General features: G+C 39.6%; 1 protein-coding gene across 6 annotated transcripts in view; it reads left to right on the top strand.

The window, feature by feature from the left end:
• The window catches only part of GALNT7 (polypeptide N-acetylgalactosaminyltransferase 7), a 122,391-nt gene that overhangs the window by 106,270 nt on the left and 3,836 nt on the right, over positions 1 to 12,285 (top strand). For all 6 annotated transcript variants that reach the window (XM_045552496.1, XM_045552495.1, XM_045552497.1 and 3 more), the window contains 4 exons: positions 359 to 481; positions 8,941 to 9,159; positions 9,825 to 9,923; positions 10,528 to 10,656. In XM_045552496.1, coding sequence (XP_045408452.1) covers positions 359 to 481; positions 8,941 to 9,159; positions 9,825 to 9,923; positions 10,528 to 10,656 — 570 coding nt within the window. The remainder of the gene's footprint in view (positions 1 to 358; positions 482 to 8,940; positions 9,160 to 9,824; positions 9,924 to 10,527; positions 10,657 to 12,285) is intronic.

The raw sequence follows: 12,285 nt of genomic DNA, 5'->3' as shown, positions 1-12,285 counted from the left end.
GAGGTTATTATAGTAATCACCCAGGTAAGAAATATTTTAGCAGTGGGAATGATGGATGAGCTAGAAATGAAGAATCTGCATGGCTTTGCAAGGCTGCATTGGGAAAAAGTTGCTAGAGGCCACGACTCTGCAGGAAGAGGCCCCTTAGTAACAGTTTATTACCGTATTTCCTGTTGCCTTCTTTGTTATTATTCAAGTTTTTAACCAAGCACATTATTTTAGAATTCATTTAGTTTGTGAATTCCATGTGGACATTGCATCTAATTTAGATTATAGATTTATATTTACAAAATTTTTCAGTTCAAATTTATTTTTTTCTTTTGAAAGAACTTCCTCAACATGTGTTTTCCTTTGGTAGATATGGCAGTGTGGTGGCAAATTATTGTTTGTCCCTTGTTCTCGTGTTGGACACATCTACCGTCTCGAGGGCTGGCAAGGAAATCCTCCACCTGTTTCTGTTGGTTCTTCTCCAACTCTAAAGGTGAGTTTTTTAGCTAAAAAGGGGCAAAAGATAGGGAACTAACATTTATGTACCACACACTGTAGTAGCCACTTAAATGTCAGCTTAGGGAATGGACAGATTTGATGCTGGTTCTCACCTTCAGCTTACGCGAGACTTATTCATGAGATGTCGTGTTCTTTTTTTTTTTTTTTTTAGAGACAAATTCTCATTCTGTGGCCCAGGCTGGAGTGCAGTAGCACGATCATAGCTCACTGTAACCTTGAATTCTGGGGTTCAAGTGATCCTCCTACCTCAGCCTCCTAAGTAGCTGGGACTACAGGCACATGCCACCACGCCTGGCTAATTTTTTTATTTTTTGTAGAGACAGCGGGGTCTTGCTATGTCACTCAGGCTGATCTCAAACTCTTGGCCTCAAGTGATCCTCCTTTTTTGGCCTCCCAAAATGCTGGGCTCACAGGCATGAGCCACCACACCCAGCCTAATATCATGTAGTTCTTTAAGATTATTCATTGTACCCCATTTTTTAACTTATTTTTTTAACTGACAAGTAAATATTGTATATATTTATAGTTTACAGCAGTTTTAATACATGTATACATTCTTGAATGGCTAAATCAAGCTATTTAACATATGCATTATATTACATATTTTTTGTGGTGAGAACACTAGAAATCTCTCTTAGCAATATTCATATATACAGTATACTGTTATTAACTATAGTCACCATGATGTATAATAGATCTGTTCACTTTATTCTTCCTGTCAACTGAAGTTTTATGTCCTTTGACCAAAATCTCTCTAATCCTCCCAACCCCCAGCCTCTGTCAACTACCATTTTATTCTTTGTTTCTGTGGGTTCGACTTTTTTACACTCCACACATGTGTGAGATCACGCAGTATCTGTCTTTCTGTGCCTGGCTTATTCCACTTAACATAATGTGCTCCAGGTTTATTCATGTTGTGGAAAATGACAGGATTTCCTTTTTTGTGTGTGACTGAAAAGTATTTCATTGGTGTATATGCCACATTTTCTTTGCCCATTCATCTGTTGATGGATGCTTAGGTTAATTCCATATCTTGGCAGTTGTGAATAATGCTTCAATGAGCATGGGAGTGCAGACACCTCTTCGACATACTGATTTCACATCCTTTGGATCTATACCTATTAGTGGGATTTCTAGATAATACAGTACTTCTATTTTTTATTTTTTGAGGTGCCTCCATACTGTTATCCGTAGTAGCTGCACCATTCTGCATTCCTACCAACAGTGTACAAAAGTTCCAATTTCTCCACATTGACATCAACACTTGTTATCTTTTATCTTTTTGATAATAGCCATTCTAACATGTGTAAGGTAATGTCTTGTGGTTTTAATTTTCATTTCTCCAATGAATATTGATGTTGAGCATTTTTTCATGTACCTGTTGGCCTATTTGTATGTTTTCAGGAATGTCTGTTCAGGTCCTTGGCCTATTTTTAAATAGTAAGGATGTTTCCTTACTATTGAATTGTTTGAGTTCCTTATATATTTTGGATATTAACCCCTTATCAGATATATGTTTTGCAAATATGTTCCCTATCCCTCAATTGTCTCTTTGTTGATTGTTTACTTTGCTATGCAGAAGCTTTTTAGTTTGATACAATTCCTTTTGTCTATTTATGCTTTTGTTGCCTGTGCTTTTGGGATTGCTACTCCTGCTCTCTTTTGACTTCCATTTGCATGGAGTATCTTTTTCCATACTTTTACTTTCAATTTATGGTATCTTTAAAAATAAAGTGAATCGATTGTAGGCAGCAGATAGTTGGGTCTTGTTTATTTCTTTTTATCCATTCAGCCACTTTATGTGTTTTGATTGGGGAATTCAATCCATTTACATTCAATGTAATTATTGATAGGTAAGGATTAATAATGCCATTTGTTAATTGTTTTTGGTTGTTTTGTAGATTCTTTCTTCCTTTCTTGCTGTCTTCATTTGTGGTTAGGTGATTTTTCTCTAATGGTATGCTTTGATTCCTTCCTTTTTATCATTTGTGTATCTACTGTATGTTTCTGCTTTGTGGTTACCTTGGTGCCTACATAAAACATCTTATAACAGGCTATTTTAAGTTGATAACAACTTAACTTTGATTGTGTACAAAAACACTACAATTTTATTTCACACTCCCAAAACATTTTATGTTTTTGAATTCACAATTTCTATCTTTTTATGTTGGATATCACTTAACAAATTATTGTAGCTATTATTATTTTAATGGTTTTGTCTTTAACCTTTATACTAAAGATATGTGATTTATACACCACCATTATAGTATTAGAGTATTCTGAATTTGACTGTGTACTTATTTTTACTAGTGAGTTTTATACTTTCATATGTTTTTATGTTACTAATTAGCATCCTTTTCTTTCAGTTTGAAGAACTTGCATTAGCACTTCTTGTAGAACAGATCTAGTAGTGATGAACTCCTTCAGCTTTTGTTTGTCTATGAGTCTTTATATCTTCTTCATTCTGAAGGACAGCTTTGCTGGGAACAGTATCTTGGTTGGCAGTTTCTTTTCTTCAGCACTTTAAATATATCATCCTACTGTCTCCTGGCCTATAAGGTTTCTGCTGAGAAATCTGCTGCTAGCTTTTCTCTTGCTGCTTTTAGTATCTTCCTTTTGTCTCTGATTTTTGACAGTTTGATTATAATATGTCTTGGTGTAGTCTTTGGATTAAATCTGATTGGAGACCTTTGACCTTCCTGTACCTGGATATTTATATCTTTCCCCAGATTTGGAAAGTTTTCTGCTATAATTTAAATGAGATTTTCCCACCTTTGTCTCTCACATTTCTTTATTGGATTCCTATGTCTTAAATATTTGCTTTTCTGATGCTGTCCCATAAATTCTTTAAGCTTTTTATATTCCTTTTTATTTTATTGTCCTCTGCCTGTATGTTTTCAAATAATCTGTCTTCAAGTTCACAGATTCTTTCTTCTGCTTAGTCAATTTTGCTGTTAATACCTGTGTTGCATTTTTTATTTCATTCATTGTTTTTTTCAGCTCCAGAATTTGTCTGATTTTTTTAAAAAATAATTTCAATCTCTCTTGTAAATTTCTCATTTTGGTTGTTTATTGTTTTTCTGATTTCATTCAGTTGTTTCTCTGTATTTTATCAAAGTTCACTGAGCTTCCTTAAAACAAGTATTTTGAATTGTTAGGCAGTTCATATATCTCAATGGGGGGTGGTGTGCTACTGGGAGATTATCGTGTTCTTTTAGTGGTGTTATATCTTCTTGGTTTGTCATGTTTCTTGTTGCCTTATGTTGATGTCTGTGTATTTGGTGGACGAGTCATTTCTTGCAGACTTGTAGTTTTGGTGTGGAAAGACTTTCCCCTACGTGGGGGGTGGTGTGAGGCACTTGGTGGGTGGAGTGCAGTAGTTCTGGCACCAGTGAAGATGCCAGCTGTGCATTCTTTGTGTAGCTGTGCTTGCTGAGGTCAGTGCTGACAAAGATTGCAGGAATCCTGTATGACTAAAGCTGTGGATGTCCATAGTGGCTGTGAAGAATATTGGGGTATTCAGTTGATATGGTTGTCAAGGTCAACCATATCTATTTTTCTCTCACTAGGAGAGTTTTGGCTGCGGGGATCCACCTTTGCACTGAGTCTGACTTGTTGGCTCACTTGCAGTGGTGGTGGCACCGATGTCCCACACGTGGGCCTGTGGAGTGGCCATGTTGCTGAGGCCCGAAGCATGAGCACAAGTGGAGGGACTGTGGCTCTAGGATCTGAGGTGCTAATAGCCCTGGTAGCTGGGGTATGGGCACCCTGCTGCCACATTGGTAACAGCATGTAAGGTGCCAGATGCTTCTGGAAAGCCAGGGTACCTGAGAATAGGAGCACAGGCATGTTCAGAGTTAGAGCAGCCCTGGGGTCAGAGTAGGACCTAGCTCTCTATGGTGGCTGAGCAGGTGCTTGGGGACAGGTACTTCGCTGCCACATTGGTAGTAGTTTTCGAGGCTCAGATGCTTGTAAAGTAGCTGGGGAGCCAAGAATGGTGGGAGCACAGGTGTATGTAGATTACACCAGCTGCTGGGTTGGGGTGGGCTCTAAATCTCTTTGGTGGCTGAGCTGGTCCTGGAGCTGGGGCATGTGCAGTGAGGGCTCGACTCTGAGGCCCAGCATGCAAACTAGCTCACCAGGGCGATGGCTCCAGTGTCTGAGATGTGGGCGGAACCATTGCAGCCACAGAGCCCAGGTCTGCAGTGTGGCACTAGCAGAGTGGCCACGGCTTCAGGGTCAGGACTCGCTGGGGCGTGGGAGATGTGCAGATCCTTTCCTAAATTGGCTCAAGAGCACCTGCTTCTTGGGTGGTGCAGAGGTGTGCAGCTGCCTCCCCCTCTCTGGGGTTCCACAGGGGAATGGCTGTTGCTGCTCCAGTGGAAGAGATGCCGATGTCCCCTGTGGAGCAGCCTCTGGAAACGGTGGTGGTTCCCCCTGCGTGGCGATACTGGTAGCGCCTGCCTTTCTTTTCCATTCCTAGCCGTGTCCTGGTGTCTCCAGCAGGCAGATCTCGCCAGCGACCCTTGCTGTGTGCATGTTTCTTTCACTCCACTTTGTTGCTGCAGATTCTTTAATGGGCCCCGGAGCTCTCTCTGGGCTATTTTGGTTTGTGAACAGCTGTCTGCAGTTGGGGTTTTCTGTCGGGGGAATGAAGGCTGCTGTCTCCTACTCTGCCGTCTTGGGGACCTCACCTCCCATTGCACCCCATTCCTACTAAGTTTCCTATATTGAATGTTCTTCATGAATGTATCTTGAATAAATTCAAAAAGGACTGACACCTGTGCTGGGAAGTAGTTAAAAGGAAATACCAGCTTCTGTTTTTTACACAAATAAAATGTTTATTTAGTTTTTAAAAATTAAGGTAATCATAGTAGGAGTTTGTGTTGTAAACAAAGTCAAATTTTTGAACAGTGTGTATAAAAGATTAATATCTCTTGTCCCTCAAAGATTTATAAATTAATGTGAATATCCTTTCTTTTATTGCATTGTCTCCAAATTCTCCATCTCTCTCACATAAAATAGAGGAAATTTCCACTATGACACTTTTTATTGGGACATCCAAATTGTTTTAATAACTATTTCACTATGATTATTTAATTAAAATCTTACCTCCGACCTATACCGTAGTTGTAGAATTAGGAGTGATAATCTGTATTTTATCAAAAATCATGGACCTATAGACAAAAATATTAGTTTTTAGAAAACTTTTTAAATTAAAAAAAATTCTACTTATAAATAAAATGCAAGTTTAACTTACACTGCACAGGACTCTGCTTCAGTGGGATGAGCGTCCCCCCGGTTTCTTTCCCACTGACAATTGTTAGAAAATAAATCATAATTCTAGTTCCTTCTACTGATTCCCACCATTCTCTGCATTGTGGCTCTCTCTTCCTGGTTCCTGAAACAGAATGTAGCGCAGCCGTGTTTGGCCAGGAGGGCAGTGTTAGAAGCAGATACTGATCTGGCGATGGTCCAGCGTGGCCGGGTCACCCAGTTCTTCAGCATTTCTTTGCAGACTAGTCACTCTCAGGGCTGACATTTATTTCTGGAACAAACCAAGGAAGCTTCTTACAGAAGGCCAAACATCCCACTCCTTGGAGGATGAAGGCCTCTATCCCTGGCAAAGCAACTGGGAAGTTCCTTTTCGTTGGGCAGCTTTTGCAAATTCTAAGAGGTGTGTGACTCTGATGCCCCTCATTTTCTGGAGCCCTTAAAAGCAGAAGGAAGTTTATTATTGGCTGCAGATGCAACTTAGGACAGTTCACAAAAGGGAAATGGATAACGGAAGTAGAGACAGGAAGGCTTTAGGAACCAACACATCTTTCTAATTGGCCACATGGAGGCGCAGCTACGGCAGGAGATGAGATTTGAATGTCTGTGATGGACAAAGGCAGCACTATGTCAGCATCAGGCGTGGCTGGCATTGCAGGAAACTCCCTTGGAGTTGGACCCACGGTCACAAAGAACTGTTGAACAGCCAACTTGATTCAAGTTCTGTCCTGCAGGGAAAAGGAAAAGAGCTGAGAGGGAAATATTTATGCACTCTAAAAATTAACTCCAAAAATGTTAGATGCCATAAAAACTTCTCAATAAATGTGAAATTAGCATACACTTAATGAGTGCCTACCAGTGTTTTGTTTTCTCCAGTTCAACACCATCCACTTGAGCCACCAGGGTGCCAGGGGCTGGATCTGTTTATCCAGCCCATATGTCTCCTCTCAGCCCCAGGCCTCTATAGCCAGTTGCCTTCTAGAATTATCCTCTTGGATGTCCCTTAGTGTTTCATGCAACACAGTCAAAGCTGAACTTTAACTTTTCCTCAAAAGCGATTCCTTTCCCTGTATTCTGTGTTTGCTCAGGAATGAAACTTTAGGGGGCATGTTAGGGTTGTTCCCTCACCCGCCCGTTCACCAGGCCCTCACAGTGGCTCTTGCGTCCATGCCGTTGTCCCCGTGCGCACTGTCAGTCCACCCTCCACGCACCACCAGTGTCACTCACCTGCAGATTCACTCTAATGTCAGCTATTGCTTGAAGCTTCTTCATGGCTGTTACCTCAAGGATAAAATTCACAGTTCTTAAATTACATTAATAATAGCTAACGCTTATCGAGTGCTTAGTATGTAACAGGCACAAATCTAAATGCTGTATATAGATTAACTCCTTAATTTTTGCAACACACTATGAGGTAAGGGCTCTAATTATTCTCATCTTAAAATGAAGAAACTGAGGCAAGTTTTCTCTCAGTGAATCCTGCATTCCAGTTATTACAAACTGCCTGCAGGACTGCAAGTGCTCTATGACTCGCCACACTTCATCTGCTTTTCTCTTCTCCCCGAATACCATTCCCACCTCGTTTGCCACTCCCTCCGTACTGAGCAGCACAGTGCCACCCCAGCCCTCTCCCTCCGAACCATTCATTGCTCCTTCCTTTTGGTGCCATGATCTTACGTGTGTCCACACGACTCTTCAGGTTTGTTAGTGTCTAGAGGACGTGGCCTGTGTCTAATTTTGTATGGATTTGCAAGGATTCAGAATACTTAGCAGCAATATCATGTGTTCTTTTGGGACGCTGCTACTTAAAAAAATCTTCTATTTGAACCCTTGGACTTTTGCAACAATATACATCTGAGGGCATGTTCATCCTTTGATAGTTATCTTGTAGCCTAGGAAAACCTTAATCTGTATGCTAGGTATTCCTGCTCCATCTGTAAAACAGGGGTCAGAAACCGTGGCCAACAGGCCAAATCCAGCCATTTTTAGTAAAGTTGTTTTGGAGCATCGCCACACTCATCTGTTTGCATATTGTCTATAGCTGCCTTCTCACTACAGCAGCAGAGTTGAATAGTTGCCGCAGAGACTTTCTGGCCCAAGAAGCCAAAGATACTTACCATCTGGCCCTTTACAGAGAAACTTTGCTGATGCGTGATGTAGAAGATCAAGGGACTGGATTGAGTACTGTTTTAGTCCATTTAGTGTTGCTACAACAGAACACCTGAGGCTAGGTCATTTATAAAGAAAAGAGGTTTCGTTGGCTCACACTTCTGGTGGTTGGAAAATTCAAGATTGAGCAGCCCTACCTGGTGAGGCCTCAAGCTGCTGCAACGCTTGGCAGAAAGTAGAAGGGGAGTGAGTATGAGCAAGAGATCACATGCCAAGAGAGGAAGTCAGGGAGAGAAATCAAGGAACCCAGGCTCTTTTTAACAACCCATTCTCATGAGAATGAACCCAATCCTGTGAGGGGAAGAACTCACCTCCTTATCCCCACAGGAGGGCATTAATCTATTCATGAGGGATCTGCCCCCATGACCCAGAAACCTCCCACCAGGTGCCACCTGCCAGCACTGCCACATTGGGGAGCAAATTTTAACATGATTTTGGTCAGGACAAGCCACATCCCAACTATAGCAAGTAAGTATACATTGATGTAATCACATATATCTATTTGTAACAAGATCAACAAAGTCACCTGCAAAAATGTGTTTTATTAAACAGAGCTATTGTTTTTCATGGTTTCAGAAATGAGATTTTTTTTCCCCTAGAGATACCAGTAGTGTGGTTCTAATAGAAAGAGATTGTTCTAGGAGAAGCAGCACCAGTGTCCAGCCAGGCTCTTACAAACCCTCTCTGGGGTTCAGTTTCTTCTTCTATTAGCAGAATAGAATATATTATCTTAGCATATATGACCTTCCAGTTCAGGAATATCAAAGTCTGTGTTCATACTGTTTAGTTGAGCATACGTCACATTTTTCTCCTTGGCAGGTAACATATTCGAGTCATTAGCTCACTTGCATTTGTTGTTTAATTAAAGGCCAGCTCCTTTTGCAATGAGTTTGTTATACATTGCTCATAAGTCATGCGCCTAACATAGGCTGTTTATGGAGTTACATTTATTCATATTTTTCATAATGCCATTAATTTCCTTTTTCACAGAATTATGTTAGAGTTGTCGAGGTCTGGTGGGATGAATACAAAGACTACTTCTACGCCAGTCGTCCTGAATCAAAGGCATTACCATACGGGGATATATCGGAGCTGAAAAAATTTCGAGAAGATCACAACTGCAAAAGCTTCAAGTGGTTCATGGAAGAAATAGCTTATGATATCCCATCACACTACCCTTTGCCACCCAAAAATGTGGAATGGGGAGAAGTAAGTACCAGCAGATTTTCACATCTCAAAGTGTATGTGTTCGGAGTCTGAGTTTGGGAGAAGGCAGAGAGAGGTGGAAATGTGTGAGTGAAGGAGAATTCTTGGGGAAACATTTTGGTAAAACCCATCTGGTAGCATCCACCACCCTCCACTAGACAACCACAGCTGCCTGCCCAGCCTGTGCACATGTGGCTTTCTGGCCTGTCCCACGTCCCCTCCCTCCTCCAGCACCTGCCACTTCCCTGCCCTCGACAGCTAGAACCAGTGTCAGTTATTTCTGTGGTTAGGTAGCTGCACTTTATTCACTTCTCACTGACATGAATTATCACGATTCTGAAATCATATCATTCTATTTTTTCTTCTGTGGTATTTTATGGAAATTTATAGGCCAGTGCCCTTAGTTGGAATGAGCCCATTCTAATGTTGACTTCAAGACCATAAATAATTTCAAAGATGACTAAAAACTTCTCAGAAAGTATGCTCGAAACTACTTAAAGACTGGCAATACAGTCATAACCTGGCACTGTACATACCCAGATTTTCCCTGTGAACTGCAGTATTTAACATGAAACTTCTACTCTTATGTTAGAGTTTATTAAATATTAAACCGTTGCCTGCTTTTTGCTTCTTTGTTCTTTTTTTTTCTTTTCTTTTCTTTTTTTTAGATCAGAGGCTTTGAAACTGCTTACTGCATCGATAGCATGGGGAGAACAAATGGAGGCTTTGTTGAACTAGGACCCTGCCACAGGATGGGAGGGAATCAGGTAAATCACCTTCCTGTCACCTTACTTTTCTGTTTAAATTGGTCTGTGTTGAAAGCTGCCAGGTTTATTGATCACAGGGTTTAGTTTGGTTTTCAATTTGGTAAGTTTGTTTTGATAAAGTAAAACATTCTCTGAAAAATTGACAGTGTTAAAACATTCACTTAAATGATGGATACAATAGCAGCATTGGTTTTCACATAAGCAATCAGAATCTAGAAATGATGTCTACCTAATAGAAGAAATTGAAATATATTCTGGTGGGAGTATATATTTGTCACTACCATAACTATTAAGCCTAGCTCCCTAACAATAATTTTTGCAAATATTATTTAGATTGTGAAACATTATCAGGTCTGTTTCTGCTTTTCATTTTCTCACCTTGTTGGTACATAAAAGTATGTGTTAATGACCCATTCTGTATCTTAGAGGCTAAAGAACATAATCATTTAATAGAGGTCTTCACTAACATCAAAATAAATATAAGTCCTATCTGTGGACTGATAGTTCCACACAGAAAAATTATAGAAAAATAAGTTAGTCATCCAGTTTAATTATAGGAGTTAACTCACTTCCTCACTTCCTCCCGCCTTCCTTTTTTTTGTAGCTTTTCAGAATCAATGAAGCAAATCAACTCATGCAGTATGACCAGTGTTTGACAAAGGGGACTGATGGATCAAAAGTTATGATTACACACTGTAATCTAAATGGATTTAAGGAATGGCAGTACTTCAAGGTATTCTACATTTTAACGCCTGAATTAATATTATATGCTATTTCATTTTCAGTAACACCTAGCATGTAGAATTTAGAAGAGTAAATCTTAAAACTTGCATTCACATTGGCTTGAATTTTCCTCTCATTTAGTCATTTGTATAGGTTTTTCCGAGCACTGAATGACTCTGTTCCATAATGAAGCATCACTTTTGTTCTGCGGTACAATACTGTCATGTAATGAGTTCACAAATATGTCTATGAAGACCCACTGCAATTTCAGTAGCACAGAAAAACTGGTGTTCTGTGAGGCAGTCATCCCCATCGTTCTTGTATCAAAATCTGATTTTTAAAATTTAAGTGAAACATTCATTAAAGTAAAATATATTTGGTTAATATTTCTTGTCGTCCAGCAGGTGGCGATAGAGACTAATAAAACTTCGAAAGGAAGCCTTTCATAACTTCTTTATCATTGTTGGTTGCTGAATACAACAGGATACATGTAGCCAGTTTCTTGCTTTAAAGGTCAAATTTAGTTATTCACTTGACCATGCTGGGACGGTTTTTCTGTTTCAGCTGTATTTACAGCTCTGTGGCAAGTTGAGGATTACAATGGATTTATGCATAGTTTTCATAGCCTAAATTTGGCTAAAATAAATCAAATTTTTATGAAACAATACGTTGGGAAAGCTGCCTCAAATCGAAAGAACATGGCAACTCTCAATGTTGTTTACTCACCTAGTATTTGTTACCATTTTCCATGAGTGAGGCAAGCACTTGTTTGCTTTGAAGTACTGTTACGACCCAGCTTAATATTCCCTGCTATCGTCACTCGTGGATAATTACCATGAAGTGGTAAGCATGTTATCAACTGCTGATTTTTTTTTCCTGTAACAAGTTAGGAAGGAGAAGATTAATATAAACTCTAAAGAATAGAACATTTATTTTCACAAAGAATAATGAATAATAGCAATAAATGTAGGGGTCAGTGATAACAGTATTAGTAAATTAGTAAAAGGTTAGCAGACCAGAAACTAATGGATAAAAGCTGAGCGTGGTGGCACATGCCCATAATCCCAGCTACTTGGGAGGCTGAGGCAGGAGGATCACTTGAGCCCAGCAAGACCCAGTCTTTAAAAAAGAAGAAGCAGCAGCAGAAGTAATGGATAAAAAATGGAAAGAACATATTTTAGATATTTTAGAGAACACAAGACTGAATATACATTTATGTATTAGACATTCCTAAATGTGCGCTGAAGCCCAGTGATGTGGTGCACTGTGTGGCGTTTCAAAAAAATAGGTTCAAGTGCACTATAGTACAATGACAGAGAAAACAAAGATGCAAAAATAAAAATAAACAAGATTCCATAGGACAGCAAAAAGGAAAATAGGAGGAATTATTTCATTGCACTAGGTCCTAAAATATAAAAAAGCTTTCCTTGGATGATAAATAAGAAAACTGGATGAACAAAGGCATGGCACCAAAATGCATAGGCAATTCTAAGAATCACATTTAATCCGGTATCACTGATTTGTGTTCCATAGGAAAGAAATTGAACTTCATTTTGTAAGTTTTGGAGAGCGATTGACATTATTTGAGGAAGGTGGTGATCAAAAACAATGGGTACTTTTAGGAAAATAATTTTGAAAA

Source organism: Lemur catta, chromosome 5 (assembly GCF_020740605.2).
Source record: "Lemur catta isolate mLemCat1 chromosome 5, mLemCat1.pri, whole genome shotgun sequence".
Lineage (NCBI taxonomy): Eukaryota > Metazoa > Chordata > Mammalia > Primates > Lemuridae > Lemur > Lemur catta.
This window is presented reverse-complemented; position numbering and strand designations above follow the sequence as displayed.